Source organism: Urocampus carinirostris, chromosome 3 (genome assembly GCF_059441175.1).
Source record: "Urocampus carinirostris isolate Australia breed hairy pipefish chromosome 3, RoL_Ucar_1.0, whole genome shotgun sequence".
NCBI lineage: Eukaryota > Metazoa > Chordata > Actinopteri > Syngnathiformes > Syngnathidae > Urocampus > Urocampus carinirostris.
In genome coordinates, this window is record NC_142351.1 from 60544976 (window position 1) to 60563134 (window position 18159).

The window sequence follows — 18159 nt, forward strand, 5'->3', positions numbered from 1 at the left end:
ACCCTTAGTTCTCCATTCCGCTTCCATATGAGAACAAGCGCAGATGCATAGTCGCTAGTCGACTTCTGAATAATTCCTTTCTCTTCCATCTCGTTCAGAGTCGTCCTCAGTTTTTCATACTGACTTGGTGGTATACGTCTGTAGGGTAGACGGAACGGCTTATCATCAACAAGGTGGATACGATGTACAAACTCTTTGGCCTCTCCACAGTCCATCTTATGGCGAGAAAAGATTGACTCGAATTGTTCGATGATATGAAGGAGCTTGTCTTTACACTGCAGCGAAACCTCACATGACTTCAGGTCAATGTCTTGCAGTCCCAGAGCTTCCAATGCACGCATCATGTCCTCTTCTTGCGTTTGCTTACATGTTGGTTAGCCCCAAGCAGAACTGATGAAGCAGAATCATCAGCAGACATGGATGCAACTTCCTCCTTAAAGTTGGATGAATCGTCAGCAGAGTGGTCACAAGATTCCCCCTTGCCGCCAGACACTCTGTCTGAGGCTTTTGAACTTTCCAGACAGGAGCGTAATACCAAACCAGAAAGTGATTCAGAGTTTCCTGTCTTACCCTCATTTTTGCCAATGTCTGAAAGGTGTAACTGGGTTGAAAAGCTGCCACCGTGATGTCTGTTACGATGCCGCCTTCTTCCGACACTTTTTAGGGGGGACACCAGATAAACGCTATCGCCTATGCAGCTGTTTAGATTAAGGGGATCAGTGATATCCCTGGGGATAAGGATCTCCACAGGGTCACGACTCTTTGCAGGCAAGGGCGAAGATTTTGGCGTTTCTGCATTCAGTGCTCTGTTAACTTCCTCATCCTGAAGGCTGTTGAGGTTCAATGGGTCAAAAATGTTACCGCCAAGGAGGAAGTTAGTGGGCAGGACGGAGTCACTTTCTGAGTTTGCCCGTCGTCTTCTTTTACCAGAGCTCGGATGCTTGAAACTGAAGTTTGATGTGTTGCGACGCATCGCCACTCTCATTTGTTGATTTTGCTTGTTGTTATGGAAGCTGTTTCTTCGACTGATGCTTGACTCATTCCCTTTGAAAATTGACTCTGTTCCGTGAAAGTGGCTCAGAGCATCCATTGCACTGGTGTGTTTTGGGGAAGCTGCGGTGCCAGGAACAGGACATGAACCATTCAAGTCCAGGGCAACCCTAGCTGCACCTTTTGCTATGTTTGATGCGCCACTGCAACTTCCAAAACATTCTGAGGGCTGAACAGAAGAAGCCAAGCTCGCTCGGAGGCTATCAGTTTTGACGGTGTCTTCGACAACAGACATTATGCTGGATTTACCTACCTACCCACGTTGAACATGGAAACGTATATGAGACCTTAATTGCAGTTCTCCGCACCTCGGACTTAAAAGCTGCTGGAACTACACCTGAGGAGAGTGATGTATTTATAATATTTAGAACTGAAGGCCCAATGACGCTAAAAAGACTTTTAATTAATTTATAAGACTAAATCCACAATATAATGACTACACCAGTAGGGAACTAGATGACATCGGAAAAGTCTTTACGATTTATCCCATTATTACACTATATTAAGTTACAGTACTGTCCTGAAAGATATAAATAAATGCAAAAAAGCACAACAAGGAAGAAAACTAGGAAGTAGCCGATGATAAATTTGAGAGATATTAAATAAATGCATTGTAAATTTTATTTTAGTATTGTGTTCATGGTTCTGTGCTGACAAGGCTGTCATCATGGCATTTGACATCACTGGATCAAACACTGGCCTTTTCACAGAAGCCTGCATTCACATGCAGCTCTCACTGGGCCGACCACTGCTTTGGTCTGTGTGCAGACACCACATTGGTGAGGTAAAGTTAGAGTCATCACGCTCACCAGATGTTATTTTGTACACACATCTGAGCAAGAACTGGAACTTGTTACTACAATGAAATGATCTGAAATGATCTGCATTTATATAGCGCTTTTCAAGTCAATGACTTCCCAAAGCGCTTTAAAGTGTGCTTCATATTTCCCAATAGCGGCCTTGTATTGCAGCCATGTAAGACGCTAACCTGCTTATTGGGGGTATTAGGGTTCTTACCCAAGGACACTTCGACATGTAACACGGACAAGCCGGGATTCGAACTGGGATCCCTTGATCCCAAGACAAGCGCTCTACCTCCTGAGCTACTACCTCCACAAAAATTCAGCAACCAATATGTCGCTAATTTCCTGGAAACATGGCGCAACCATTACTGGCCATGTCACAAACTAAACTTTTCAGGTGCACAAAAGAAGTGATTGGCTACAGACAGGTGACTATTGTTAGTTTGTGCAGCTGTGTCGTATGTTTCTGGATGTTTATAGTGAAGAGTGGACTCTAGTGGCCTTCAAACGACCAGGAGTGCTCCACGGGGCACGATGGATGACCAAGCTGTTCTACACTCTTAAGCTGGTGTAAATGGAGCAACAGTGACATTGCTTCCCTAGGGCACAATTACCACAGAGCAGCAGGTACCGAAAATTTGTGCATTCGCCAACTTCATCACGCACATCTATGCAAATTTGGTAGCTGACCTGTGAGAAAGCTGTAGATGCTACCTAGATGCTACGGCACAGTCTAGCACAGGGGTCGGCAACCTATAACACGCGTACCCGCAGTGGCACGCGAGGGGTTAACCAGTGGCATGCGAGCACACGGCAAAATAATAATGATAATTCTTTTTACATGCGCTTTTTTACCTGAAATTTAGACATTTTCAGTTGTGCACCGTGTTGTTTAGAGGCTTTACGGTACCCCTCCTCTTCTGCTCCGTGTGAAAGTGTGTGTCTGCACGGCGACCCGCAGAGGGGGAGAAATTCGTGTTTTGACCCAGTCACAGAAACACCGGCGGGCGATAAATGAATGAATAATTTAGCTCCTCCAGCGAAAAAATATCGTTCTTTTCAGCCGGCGTGGACAGATGACTGAGGCTTTGTCGACATAATGTCTGTGATGTTTTTGCATTATGCCTCGAGATTTTTGTACCTCGCACATCAAATGTTAAACCTTATTACGAGACGAAGCATTAACATGAATTCAAGGCAGCGACATTAAAACGCGCTGTGTCCAGGTACGGCAAACAAACACAGACTCTAAAAACCTTTGTCACTGCTAAAAACAGCACCACTGAAGTTAGCTAACCTTAAGCAAAGATTTCATTGATGAATAATGGTATGGTAGCTGCCCATATCACTTGTTTCTTGATTGTAGTTAAAAGTTGATGAAGAATGGTTGATTCTGGTTGATTATTGTGTTAAGAAGTCAAAGTCATGGATGTCTGCAGGCCTTTCCACATGTTGCTCACATTCATTTTTTAGTTTATTGATGAACAAGAATATCTATCCATCCATTTTTTGAACCACTTATCGTCAGTAGGGTCGCGGGGGTGCCGAAGCCCATCTCAGGCAGTGGGCAGGGGACACCCTGAACTGGTTGCCAGCCAGTCGCAGTGCACACAAGGACAGACAATTCACTCTCTCATTCCCACCTAGGGACAATTTGGACCGGCCATTTAGCCTGACATGCATGTTTTTGGAATGTGGGAGAAAAACCGGCGTGCCCGGGGGAAACCCACGCAAGCACGGGGAGAGCAGGCAAACTCCACACAGGAAGTTTGATCTCATGACCTCAGAACTATGCTTCATACGCGCTAACCACTGCGCTGCCGTGCTGCGCCTGAACAAGAATAGTGTAAGATAAAATGGTCAGTTATACGATTTTAATGTATATCCATGATGTGTATTTGGACTGGTGTAAAATTACAGCTCTGATGGATATTAAAAAATGGTTGTGCGAGTCATTAATCTTGGTGTGGTACATTGATTTACAAGGAAATTAAAAAGCGGCACTCCACACCAAAAAGGTTGCTGACCCCTGGTCTAGCATCTCCTGCAGGCATACAAAGCTGTAGATGAAGGCATTGCAGAGTCCCCAATGAAAGCATTGAAGAGGCATTGCTAGCACATGACAGGTGAGATTCTACCCCTGGCTCTCTTCAGCAGCAGAATGCCTATTGATGACAAGCATGCACTTGCCAGTGCAATATTGGAGCACAAGCCAGCTGATCTTCCCATGCTCGTCATCCAGCAGCGCTTTGGCACTGGCTTCGGCAAGTCAGAGTTACCCACCCTCTTGCCAAGCGTTAGGTTGGCCGATCTCGCCAATACAGATTCCTGGTTTGGGAGGCACCAGCTGCACATGGATCCAGCATTTTTGTCACTGGATGTGCAGGAATTGGCTTCCAATGCTGTGATCATGCAACAAATGTGGTCAATGACCATGCTAAGCGTGGCCTCAAGCTCACATCCGACTTCTTCACAGTTGCCAGGAAGGAAAAAAACCTACAGAATGTGCTGCGGGTAATTGAACATGACTGCAGCAAACACCTAAACATTTGCTGCTGAATAGGAGGGTGGTAGGTGGAAGACATATCCTGGGGGAGACGCATTGGTGATGTTCAGTTCAAGTTGCATTTTATCTCTCTCTCTCTCTCTCTCTCTCTCTCTCTCTCTCTCTCTCTCTCTCCCTTTTGATGTTGCTGAGGGGAGTGGACTCTTGCACAGACTGAGCAATTAAAATTGAAATTCAGTTCATGTTGTTTTTAGGACTTGTGAGTTGTTTGTAAGTTAACCACTGTTGGTTTCTATATGCATGTCAGAAAGTATTGGCCCTTGTTTTTAACAATAAAGTGTTCACACTTTAAAAGTGTGCCTGTCCAAAATCCATCTCTGCTGCACAAAACTCAGGTAAGGTTACATGAACATGTTCATTAATTTCTGCTCATTTTGTCAGTAGGACAAAGAAATAAAGAATCTTGTAAGTTTTTTTCTTAGAAATGCTCAAATGCCCAAAGAATTTTGGTTCGATACCCCTATAGAACAGCAGTACTGTATAAAAGTTCACTGTGCTCAATATCTCCAGGTCAAGTTGCACCCCTAAATCTCAATGGATTTTCTCAAAACTTAGCAAAACTTAAATGATAATTGATATTCTATCACTTTTTATCATTTACTTCATGAGACCCCTTAGCAAAAAGTAGCTTATTACACTATATTTTTACACTAAAATAGAAATGGTACACTTATGGTAAACTTCGCACAACTTTATTTCAGTTTAAAGGATTTTACTGGAAAACAATCAGAGAAGTACAAAATCAATTTAGTTATACCCAAATTCAAAATATCGTCAAAGCATAATAAAAAATGTGAACAATGAAAACAAAAATGTTTTGACAACCCTAAAACAGTGAGAGAAAGGAGAGGCAGTTGAGTCCGTGCCTCACCATGGAAAAATAAAATACAAATATTCAAAATAGTTATATTGATTAATTGTTCAAGGTCTTTCAAATTTTACTTCAAAATTTCTTGGTGCCCTGTGACTGGATGGCAACCAGTTCAGGGTGTCCCCAGCCCACTGCTCGAAGATAGCTGGAATGGGCTCCAGCACCCCGCGACCCTACTGAGGATACATGGTGCAGATGATGGATGGATTTTTCAAAAATGCTTAATTTTTGGCCTTGTATAAATAGTAGTATCAATAATATTAGTTTGTAACATATTACTGTGCAGATGCAGAGTTAAGCATGCAATTCTCTCTTCTGGTGGCAGAGGGCAACAGTGAAACCAAGGATTCTGACTTTGTCACGTCACGTACCTCATTTCCAAAATATATAATTAGTTACAGAGAGAGCAAAGAGCAAGTCAAGCCATCCTGTATTTTTTTCCTCAAAGCATGGTCTTTATTCATAATGGATGAATATCAGTCTATTCTTGCTGTTATTCAAAAGGAGCAGCGCATTGACTTCATTCATAAGTTCAGGTAAGACCATAAAACGTGTTTCCACTGCTAAAGTTAAGACATTGGTTTCTTGCTTTGTCATTTAACTGATGAATACGATGTCGGCTCATTATTTAGATCTGACTGTAACTCACCAGACACTAAAATCACAGCTGCACATCACTGCCTAACAAATACATGAGTCATACTGAAAACTTAAGCCATGTAAATGGAAAAAATGGTAGATTAAATGCAACAGGTATACCGCATATATTGAACGCTGCATTGCTTGTGATTTCAGCTTTTCTATGATATACTAGTAAGTAGAAAATTAAAATATGACATAAATCCAAGCTTGCTTGTTTATATTCTTACAACTGTCAGTTTAACCGCTGTTATGTAAACATTGCTTAGAATGTTTTTGTTTTATAAAGTCACACAAGTTGTGGGTGAAGAGGACAAAAAACTCAATTCAGCCTCACCTTGCCCTTGTTGAAATAGTGAAGGATTTTCCGACTCAGGTTCTCCTTGCGCTGCCACTCGTTCTGACAGGGATAATGGAGAAAATCCCTGAGGGACCGGTCCTCCCAACGGAGCAGCTCCCAGTAGAGTAGCAGGGTGAAAGCGGCCTCTGTCGACAGGGATACACCGTTCAAGTCTAAGAAAATGTGGACTATTGTCTCATGTATGGATTCTATGACAAAAAAACACACATTTTAGAGAGCTCGAGCAGTCTGGCCAGCAGAGCGTGCTGTTACCTCACAGATAATTTGGCTCATATTTTTGTGAACAGCTGTCAGGAGCTGCCTGGAGCGTGGCAACTGTTTTTTGCGGAATAAAGGACCAAAGGGGTCAAATTCAGCCGCACAGATTAAAAAAAAAGTCAAACAACAGCTTTTTGACTTTGTTATATGGGTGATATAATACACTACATTGCATTTGTTTTAATCGATTGCCCTCAATTCTGGACCACAGAGCACCTGATTATTGCCAGACGTGTCTCTCGAACGGGAAGTGGCAGTGCCAGACAATTTTTGCCATTTTGACTCATTCTCGAAGGCCTACAGAAACTGTAACTCTTTAGCTATTTAAGGATACGAAACATCAAAATAAAGCTTCAACGCTTAGCTTTCATTAGAAAAAAAGGTACACTTATAGCTTTTACCATTGTTTAATAAACATTTCCTACTCGTTTCTGATAAAACTTCTGAGAAAACGGCTTTTTATGAAAGGATGTATTTAAGGCAGAACTTAAGTGTTTATGTATGTATGTATATATATATATATATATATATATATATATATATATATATATATATATATATATATATATATATATATATATATATATATATATATATATATATCTCATCTCATCTCATTAGCCGTACCGCTTATCCTCATTAGGGTCGCGGGGGGCTGGAGCCCATCCCAGCCATCTCCGGGCAGTGGGCAGGGGACACCCTGAACTGGTTGCCAGCCAATCGCAGGGCATATATATATATATATATATATATATATATATATATATATATATATATATATATATATATATATATATATATATATATATATATATATATATATATATATATATATATATATATATATATATATATATATATATATATATATATATATATATATATATATATATATATATATATATATGGGCAGCACAGCGGCGCAGTGGTTAGCGCTTGTGCGGCACAGTTCATGTCATGAGAACCTGTCGTGGGTTCAAATCCATCTCCAGACTTCCTGTGCGGAGTTTGTATGTTCTCCCCGTGCTTGCGTGGGTTTCCTCCGGGCACTCCGGTTTCCTCCCACGTTCCAAAAACATGCATTTCAGGTGGATTGGCCGGTCCAAATTGTCCCTAGGTGTGAATGAGCGAATGAATTGTCTGTCCCTGTGTGCCCTGCGATTGGTTGGCAACCAGTTCAGGGTGTCCCCTGCCCACTGCCCGGAGATGGCTGGGATGGGCTCCAGCCCCCCCGCGACCCTAATGAGGATAAGCGGTACGGCTAATGAGATATATATATATATATATATATATATATATATATATATATATATATATATATATATATATATATATATATATATATATATATATATATTAGTTCCAAGGTCATGGGATCGAATCAGTGAATCAGAGTTTCATGTTCTCCCCGTTCTTGCATGGGTTTCCTCCAGGCACTCCGGTTTCCTCCCACATTCCAAAAACATGCACGTCAGGTTAATTGGCTGGTAGCGGAGGGTGATGGAGCCCATCCCAGTTATCTTCAGGCAGTGGGCAGGGGACACTCTGAACTGATTGCCAGCCAGTCGCAGGGCACACAGAGATACTCACCTCACTCACTCATTCACACTTAGGGATAATTTGGACCGGTCATTTGACCTGATATGCATGTTTTTAGAGTGTGGAAGGAAATCAGAATTAGGGTGGTCCTTATTTTTCGACTTTTAAAATTTCATGCTCTGACCCCTTGAATATGTTCCAATATATACAAAACGTAATTAGGCAAAGTTTCATCAAAATCAAAGGATATTTAGAGGTCGCTCAAGGCCTCTGAAATTTTGGTATGAAAAATAAGGATTTTTCGCACATTATATCAGACCTAGTGTACAAAGTTACTTGTAACTTTTCTTGTGTTACAATTATAAGCAATGGACTGAAATTGGATGTTCTAAAACGCCGTACACATAGGGTTAAGATTTCCGTTTTTTTCTCGAAAATTGCCAAAATTTTACCATTTTGGGAAATTTCAAAGTCGTTGAGCTACCTCTAAATATTATCCAAATTGTTCAAAATTGCACACAGTGTGTTTTTATCGATATAGGAACATATGCGGGGGGTCAGAGCCCAATATTTCCCCCCAAAAAATTTCGACCCCCATTAAGGACCACCCTAATCAGAGTGCGTGAAGGAAACCCACGCAGGCACGGGGAGAACATGCAAACTCAGCCCCATATTGGCAACTAAAAAAATATACTGCCATTGGAACATCCTTTTTTACTAAGTTAAAACATTTTTGGTCCAGTCTACACAATTTTCAAAACAAATACATATCACAATATAACATTCCAATTATCTATTTTGACATGTCTTCATAACCAAACAATCTCTAACATAAATACCATTTGAAAAAAAGAAACAATTAACTCTCAAAAATTCAAGAACAATTGCAAATTATAAAAGATCAACTTTGCACATTTAAAATAACCCACACCAAACAAAAAACCTGTATGATTAATACAATTTGAAAAAAGGAAATTATGAACTAGGGCTGCACGATTTTGGAAAAAACATAACTGCAATTTTTCAGACCTAAATTGCAATTTCGATTTTTTTTCCCCCGGGGAGAACATGAACATAGTGTCATGCAAACATAACTTGAGATAACATACTTGAAAAGAGAGTTACAAAATATCAACTATAGATGTACAAATAAAAACAGAATTACAGTTGAATAAATGGTCTTTATTGTCATTATACAAAAGGACAACAAAATTGGTTGGAGGGTTATTGACGATTGAGGGGCTGGTAAGCTACACGCTAGAGTCAGGTCCCCGTGACTTCTACAATGTTTTTGTGATGATTACAATACAAGAGTCACAAATATAGCCGTTTTCCACGAGTGGTAACTCCAAGTCGTCCACTATTGGTAATGGATTTGGCGTTTGTGACTAGCCACGTTCGGCAGTTGGTGGCTTAAGAGTTGTTAGACTTAATGTTAGCTTAGCCATCCACAACGCCGCCTCAGTCAATTCCCTGACGTGACAAAAATCCAGGCAGCATTCGCTTTTCTTTGCGCTTTTCTGACTTTCCTCAGAGTCCGATTTAATTAATGAATTTATTTTCAATGGAACGAGATGGTAAAGCTTCAAACTGTGGCGTTTGTTTTTGGTAGCCATTTGTGCATGCGCCGTTGGACTGACTGATAGCTTACACCAGCGTATCAAAGTCTTGCACACACATCTTGCAAACTCTGCCTCGCCTTTATTGGTTGGTGCAATTAAAACCTCCTTCTGATTGGCCGGCGATGTTAAAGCCCGATATGTTGTTGGCCAAACACTCAGTTAATCAATTAACAAAGTAGAACTACGAATCCTTGAAAAAAAACGCAGTTGTTTGCGGTTACACTATCGCAATACGTCACATCGCGATATCGATTCGACTTCGGTTAATCGTGCGGCCCTAATACAAACTAATAAAAACTGCTGTTAATCACAAGGGAGTAAATGCAATGGCAAAGCAAAGCCAAAAGAGAGTAGGGTCAGCACCATTTTTAAGCAGACTTGTTGTGCAACCATTTCAAGCATTTACAAACACTTCACCTGAAATTTGAGCACCTTTCAACTCTTGAAAAAAACAACTTTAAAATTCAAGCAATAGTAATCTGCTGCCACCTACTGATATGGATGAATGTTACAGTTACTGTATTGAATCGTGAACTACTTTTTTGGCAAAGATGAAATTGTGCAACTTCCTGTGGCTCACTAGACAAGGTTTCACTGTGCAATATTCGAAAAACACTGGTTTAAAGTAGTTGTAGGCAACAAATTTTGCCAACAAATTCCAACAGAAATGGTCAATACCTGTGAAGTCCTCTGCTTGGAGATGCAAGTCACACAGCTTGTGGATGTAACGGATGTACATGTCCTCTTTGTTGATCTCTGATTTGTAGAAGTTCTGTGTTCAAGTTAAAAAAAAGTAATTTTTAAGATCATTAAACTGTGCTATTATCCTGAACATTTCTCACCATAAAGTTGACTGAACAGCCCATTTTCTTCTCAACTTCATCTCCTTTCATGCAGTCCCTACACACACAAAAAAACAAAAAGTCCTATTAATAATGTATACACATTAGACAGAATTATCTTCTTCGCAACATGGACGTTTCATAAGACGCCAAAATTGTTTTTTTTTTGTTGTTGTATTTTTTTAAAGGACAACTTGTATTATTTGTTCACTAGATGTCGCTGTAGCACAGAGAACATGAAATAATACAAACTCCAGGGTATAAACTGACCAAACCGCACCATTTTCTTCTCATTTTTCTTCCCAAGCCTTTGGGTTTTTGGGTACATGTAGCAGCAAGATGTGAATAATTATGTCAGCTACCTCTAGGTTAGGCTAATGTTTTGCAAAATGAATGCAAATTTCTCAGGTGTTCAAAATAATCGCACACTTATATGATAGTTAATGCATTTAAAAAAAAAATTAAATCAATACAGTATTTTCTTTTTACTAGAGTGCGATTACTTTTTTTCATTTGAGGCGTTAAAGGTTTATTGAATCAAATAAATCCATGTGATTAAAATTAGGTTAACAAAACCCTGTGTATCCATATTTTTACCCCCTCTACACATTCAGTCATGAAAGGAGATACCTAGCATGCTCTAAAAAAGGGAAAACTTTGTAAATTGCAATATGAAATTTAAGTCAAATTTAGAACTTATAACAAAATATAGAAATCAGAGGGTTGACTTATATGCGCATATGTGTGACACCAATAAAGAACCATCGGCAGCATGTAGGAAGTAGGCTCAGCTTTTAGGGGGGAGCAACAAACCAATGGAAAAACCAAACGTGAGCACGCAGCCACATAATTTGCAGTAAGAGTGTTATGAATTTTAATAATTTTATTTGTAAATTTATTTTTGCAATACACATATCCCTAATCTTAAAAAATGTCTATCAATAATGCTCACTTCAAAATCAAAGTGATAGAGGCTGATGAAAAAACAAGCAACATGGAAACAGAAAGAAAGAAGGTGTAGATGAAAACATACGATTGATAAGGATCCATTGTTGGAAATTGCACACTAGGCCGAATGTGCAAAGTGATAATCAAAATATGGACAATACCCAGAAATGAAGAAAGAGATCTTTGAGTGGTTTGAAGGCCAGAGACAAAACGGATATGGGGTGCCTTGGCTGACTTCGTTTGCAAGCTCCTCGAGATGGCACAAGGCAAGAAATATGATCCGAGTTTACTACTCTTACAGTTTGGTCTACATGCTTTCTTGCATTTTCTTTATGATGTGTATTTTTAAAGTAGTTTTAAGGGGTTGTCTTTCATGCAATAGAGGCTTATTTGCGAATATATATTTGATTAATTGTGTGCAGGTATCGCTGTACATGTGCCTATGCAGTGCCCCTCAATCTTTTAGTTGACCTGTAGTCCAGCAGTCGTTCCACAAGTCTGGTGACAGATGTGACAAAGGAGATGCCTGTCTCTCTCCAGGTCTCCTGCTCAATCTTCTCCAGGAGGCTGAACACAATAAATGTGATCAACAAATGTACGGTCTTAGTGAAGTTGTAAGCAGATCTAAAAAATTGCCACCAATCTGTTACTCACCTCGGGTAAGGTCCAAATAATTGTGTCCTAAAATCAAACAGAAAAAAAAAATCAAACAGAAAATTCAGTTTTAAAAATTGAATAAAACATAATTTAGTTTAAATTTATGAAGAAAAAATAGAATCATATATCACCATTTCTTTTGTTAAGTGTGTGGGATTGCAGTTTTAATGTGACTACCAGTTACGTGCAGTCAGGGGAGGCAGGGGAGGTTTTGCCTCACAAGTAATGAGTAATGGAAATCCAAAATACATTAAGTGTTATAGTTGTTTAAATACATTTTATACTCACTCGTGTCAATGTTCTCTCGATTTTAACTTCACATTTTTGTTTTTTTTTGTTTTTTCAAAATCACTGAATTATCACAGTTACTGTTTAAATACTAAGAGCGGGAGTGCTTTGTGTCAGGGTGCAATGAGACCTCGACCAGTGATTCTGATTTGGCAAGCTCCCTCGAGGTCAATTAATTGAAGAAATACTATTAGCAAACTAACATCTATGTAAGTGAATGCATCTGTGAATTTACTGTCTTGGTGCTTGGCCCTCATCTCAAAAAATGAAAGAGAACATCTTGAAGTTTTCCAAACTTGACCCTAAATCAAAGCAGGAGATGCTTGTTAAAGGACAAAGAAAAATGAGTTGGACTTGCAAGCAAGTTATCGAAACTTTTATTCAAATGGAGCAGTGCATAGACTTAATTTATAAGTAAAACCAAGACAATAAAGCTCAAAAGTTATTTTTTGTATGTTGCGATGTAAAAGAATGCTGCTTTTTAAACAACACGTTAAATGTTGCCAATCAAATAATGACTGAACTGTAGAGTAGGTTAATTGATATGGAGATCTGACAGTGCCTCGTCAGAGAGCAATCTCACCTCACGTCAATGGTGGCTACTTTTTTTTTAATTACGACTATGATAAGTTGCAGGTTAATTTGAATATTTATTCCGTGAATAAAACTCTTTTTATACATAAAAAGAACTGTTTACCCGTGCATTATACATGAGGTTTTATTATATATATTACCGTATTTGTGCAAGGATTAATAGAAAACTATTTCCGACTAAAATCGCAGTATAAACAAATACATACGGTACACAAAAGTCAATGAGTTCAAATTTACATTCAGCCCAATAGCAGTTGAATGTTGATCCGTAATTATACAACAATTCCCTGAAAAAATCCTTTTTGCAGATCCGTATGATGCACTAAGAGTGGGGAATAGCACACAAAATGTACAATTAAGGGAACGCTTATTTACTTTCTAAAAAGAACCTTTCAAATGCAAAATCCGCGAAGAAGAAACCTTTTTTTAACTATTATTTTACTATACATCGAAACCAAGTAACAAACCATTAATAAAGGCCCAAATATTAATTTAACTATTATGCTGTCAAGTCAAATCAAGTTGTGTTTATTTGTATAGCCCTCTATCACAAGAAGTCTCAAAGGGTTGAACAGATTACTGTATTATATATATTATAAATAATTTGAATACTACTGTGCCTGTAAAGATGGATTGATTTGTGTTTAAGCAATACCTACTCTCTTAGCAAATCAGAATGCACAACGCAATGCATGATAAAAAGCTGTGAAGCAGCGAGACCATGAAAGGTTAACCGCAATATAGCGATGTATTACTGAATACCGATGAAATATTTTTTTTTTGTTCCTTAACACTTTCAAAGTGAGAACATGTTAAGCATGGCCAACTTACAAAAGGCTAAAGAGCTCCCTGTGATTATCGTCGCCTTTGCCGTCCGACACCATGCTGTCCAGCTTGTCCATCAGCTCTGCTTCCACCTACGCACAATCAGGGAAATTGTGGGCACTCGCCTGCATGCAACGGAAAAGAGCGGCAATCAAATGTTAAGGAGAACCTGTTTGAAGTTTCCATTTTTCCTCTGCTCCCAGTCCATCATGTCATGGAAAATGGGAATCATAATGTTTCGAACTTCGGTCTGGGGGACCAGCGTGACTCCCAGAAAAGGGCCCATCATTCCAGGGATGAAGTGAGGTTTGTTGTCACCTATATGAATAAATGAAAGTCCATCATGTATTATATGTCAAGAATGCAATCTCTGTTGTGTTTGAAATGTTTAACATAATGAGGCCAACCTAATTTCTGCCACATGCTAAAGAGCTCATAAGCCATCAATACTCTCATGTCGCCATACCTGCACACACAGTTGAGAGGAAGATTGTTTACATGCATGAGTAAAGGCAGTTGATCAGGAGGAGCCATTTGAGATGTCCCATTTTCTGACGTTGAACATGATGTAAATTGTATTTATTACCTAATTATGTTTGAATGTATATCAGTCAGTCTTCATATTGGTTCCAATTAAAACTGGTTGAAACAAAGGGGCCTCTTTAGAGAGAGAGGAAAATTCCACTCTCTACGCCCTCCCAGTATAAAGGTCATTGTCAGCCATTCTGACGGCGCACTCGAGAATCCTACAAGCCATTTTCTGTAATAATAAAACTTCGAACAAACAGCTCATCTCAGCTTGAGCACTGGTTTTATACGTTTCACAAACCAGATGCAAATTTGACATGCATACAACAAAATATGTTGACTTGCTGAACATGGGCATTCATGTTTTATTGATGATAGTGATATGGTAATAATGATGAAATAAACCATTTGTTAGGCTTTGTCTCGTTTTTATGTTCACGACAAATGAACTACAGATAAAACATGTTTTTCTTCAATTCCGTCTTTTCCCGTATCTACCTATGGAGTCAAGTCAAGTCAAGTCATGTTTATTTGTATAGCCCTTAATCACAAAGAGTATCAAGGGGCTGGAGGAAGGGTCACCGTTGTTGGTTAATTCAAGAGAACTTGGTTGGTTTTCAAACTATATTGTAAATGCTTACTTATCCACAATTTTCTTTCTCTTAGCTGGCGCAAGCGCCTCCAGCTGCAGACTGGGCTGGTTGATGTAGAGCACAGTCAGACTGAAAAAGGAGTTCCACACCTGAGAACAGAAGGCAGAGACCACACAATCATTGCAATGTTTAATACATCCAATGTAGAATGCTGTTGCTCATGTGATTGCACTTTTTTATTGCACAATTGTTTAGGCCAGTCTCCAATCAATATCTTGTAAATATTTGCCTATTTATCCTAACATTATATTATCTTATTTTTTTCTTCTTCCATGTTCATCCTGGAGTGACACGCCTAATCTCATTGTGAACAATGACCAAGACATTATCAATGATTATCAAAATGATTCTACTCTATTCTACTTTCCACAAACAAACCTTGAAATCAAAATCAGCCTCGGAAAAGTTCTTGTGCAGCGCTGGGGAAAGGAGTTGCGTTGTCACGACGATGATGCTGCGGAAAACAAAGCTGCTGTCAGCTTCAAAACAAAGGTAGTGACCAGAAATAGATGACAGAGATGGCAGGACAAGTGTAATCTTCAAAGGTGGTAATTTGAAGGGACTCTGTTCTAATGGTAGCTTGTGTCCCTGAAACATCAATAGCAAAACAATACTGAATGTCATACAAGGAACTTACTGACTGGTTAGAAGTCTCATAACACTCCAATCTCGAGGGAAGATTGTCAGTTTCATCAGGTTGCGGAATACACAAAAGATCTTTAACAGGAACTCCTAGGGACAAACAAGGAAAAATGTCATTTAAGGATGAGGCAAGTGTAATAATACATAATCATTTGTCTAGTTTTCTCACTTTGAGCTCTTCCTTGCTATGGAAGTTGTTCAGCAAATGGTGAAAGTGAATGTCTGTCATCTGCCGGAGCAAAGAAAGGAGACAGGACACGTACTCCCCCTATATGAGGGGAAAGCCGCACATCACAGTTGGGGGAAAGTTCATTAAATACATAAACTGAAGCTTTAGTTAACACCAGAACAGCAATAATTGCTTGATTTACCGTTATCTCGGCAGTGCATTGGGGACAGCGTTGTCCTCTGGATGTTTCCACAGAGTGGGATTTGCTCATTATTGACAGGAGAGTCTGGAGCAACACGTCCAACAGGCTCTCCACCATCATCTCTACTTCCTCCTGAACAGACGACTCCTGGGAGCCGGACGGTTTCACACTTATGTTCTTGCCATCAAGAAAAGGGCAACAAACCCGCTGTATGGGTACACTGAAAGTACTTGGGGTCCCGCAAGTGGTGCAGGAGGAAATTACTTTATGAGCATGATTTAAAAGTGGCTTGTTGGTTGCAAGTACAGTACAGTACAATCGAGGAGTTATAATAATGTACTTTTAAGGAAGCATGTATTTGTATTAGAGCCAACGCTTGCTGTATTTTAGAAAACCTAGCAGATAAGCTTATGTGCTTATTTTATAAGCTTGGACTAGAAATTAATAGGACAAAATTATATATATTGGTAAATGATTTCACGCTGTTTTCTGGATTTTCATATGTACCAGCAATATAAGCATTTGAATCATGATCATTGTCTATGCAGACAAAAGTTCAAGAGTTAAGTACAGTGGGACCTCGGTTATCGCGGTTAATGGGGAGCAAAACCACCCGCGATAAGTGAAAATCCGCAAAGTAGCGGCGCACCTTCAAAAATGATTAAAAAAAAAAAAAGTTTTTTTTTTTTTCATTATTTTATTTTATCTTTTTTTTTTTTTTTTTAGACCTGCGAAGCTCTGAACCCGCGAACATGGAACCACGAAGTAGCGACGCCCCTTCAAAAATGCTTAAATAAATAAATAAATAAATAAATAAAAATTAAATTATTTTAATTTATTATTATTATTTTTTAGGCCCGCAAAGCTCAGAATCCGCGAACGTCAAAGCGCGAAGTAGCGAGGTACCACTGTACTCGTAGGAGTATCAATGTGAAAAATGTAAAATTAAATTGTCTCCAATTAAAATATTTTCTGAGTGTGTAATTTTCTAACATTCATGTGTATTACTGTTGAAGTAAACTTTTAAAAATGGGTTGCTATTTTTTTACAGTACATATTTAAGTACCAATTTCACAGATACTTAGGTAACTTTTAACTGTGATGAGCTTATATGGTATTTTGGCACATTTATATATTTTACATATTTTTAATATAATTCAATTATGTATGAGTATCTTTAGTATATAGGCCACATTCAGATGGTAGATTTAAGAAAATGTAAGTAAATCCAAGATGTGTCTGATTACATCCAGCAGTGTCACATTTCAACCTGTTGCTATTATGCTAGTATTAAAAGAGAAATATTATCTAAGGTGGCGTGAAGGAGAGCACAACATTTGGACAATGCTTCTTTGGATTTATCGTTTAAGTGACAACGGATCATACCATAGAACTGGTTTTGATGATAGAAAAGATGCTGCTAAGAATCCCAGAACAGATGAGTAACTCCCTCTGCTGGCGCAGGTGCAAGTGAATGTGGTGCAGGACAACTGGAAGCAAAATGCTCCGAGATTCTGAAGGAGACAAACAAAAGTCCGAATCACAAAAAATTTGGTGTACGCGTGAACTCTGAAGGAGGAATACTCACCAGGAAAAAAGAAGAGACGACTTTCCACTGTGCGTGCAATGGACTGCAGTTTGACAACATCCATGGACTGGCCGATATCGACAGTACTGGGCATACTTCCTAGGGTCCCGCGCACATATTCGGCAACCTCCTGAACTGTAAACATCTGCAGCAGCTCATCAAAGATGTCAGGGAAGCTGTTCAGCAAAGCCGCCTGGGAGGTTAACAAAAAAAACCGGACAATGTTCAGCCACTTGGCAGAAAACTCAGCCGCGCCAAACATTCCTGTGTTTCAAAATAGCCCTGATTAAAGAAAGCTGTCAAAGAAGCAGTCACTTTATGTCTATCCCACTTTAAAACAGGACTACCTGGATAAACTGCTTTGGCACATCATAGGGACCAACGCGTTATGTTGTGACTTACTGGACTGACGACAGACCTGGTGCGTTACCACAGTGACATGCAGCGGATCACACCCCTCCAACATCAAGCCAAGAGAAGGGCAAAAAAGGACGATGCACAAAATAAAACAGAA

The 18159-nt window shown here is 39.3% G+C and overlaps 2 protein-coding genes across 4 annotated transcripts in view; both read right to left on the reverse strand.

Moving 5' to 3' along the window:
• Positions 1-18159, reverse strand: part of LOC148370296 (dedicator of cytokinesis protein 3-like) — a 136199-nt gene that overhangs the window by 30942 nt on the left and 87098 nt on the right. For all 3 annotated transcript variants that reach the window (XM_088332781.1, XM_088332780.1, XM_088332779.1), the window contains exons 24-38: positions 17646-17838; positions 17444-17571; positions 16058-16204; positions 15856-15954; positions 15682-15776; positions 15423-15498; positions 15033-15133; positions 14271-14329; positions 14033-14181; positions 13870-13955; positions 12154-12180; positions 11971-12066; positions 10552-10609; positions 10388-10481; positions 6267-6415 (exon numbers count right to left, since the gene is read on the reverse strand). In XM_088332781.1, coding sequence (XP_088188907.1) covers positions 6267-6415; positions 10388-10481; positions 10552-10609; positions 11971-12066; positions 12154-12180; positions 13870-13955; positions 14033-14181; positions 14271-14329; positions 15033-15133; positions 15423-15498; positions 15682-15776; positions 15856-15954; positions 16058-16204; positions 17444-17571; positions 17646-17838 — 1557 coding nt within the window. The remainder of the gene's footprint in view (positions 1-6266; positions 6416-10387; positions 10482-10551; positions 10610-11970; positions 12067-12153; positions 12181-13869; positions 13956-14032; positions 14182-14270; positions 14330-15032; positions 15134-15422; positions 15499-15681; positions 15777-15855; positions 15955-16057; positions 16205-17443; positions 17572-17645; positions 17839-18159) is intronic.
• LOC148370298 (uncharacterized) lies at positions 341-1294 on the reverse strand. Its single transcript, XM_088329666.1, has one exon. It carries the CDS (start codon positions 1283-1285, stop codon positions 341-343), a length of 945 nt encoding a protein of 314 aa, XP_088185792.1. The 5' UTR covers positions 1286-1294.

Excerpts from the sequence above, each read along its gene's own strand:
- LOC148370298 (XM_088329666.1), bottom strand. The coding sequence starts at position 1,285 with ATGTCTGTTGTCGAAGACACCGTCAAAACTGATAGCCTCCGAGCGAGC.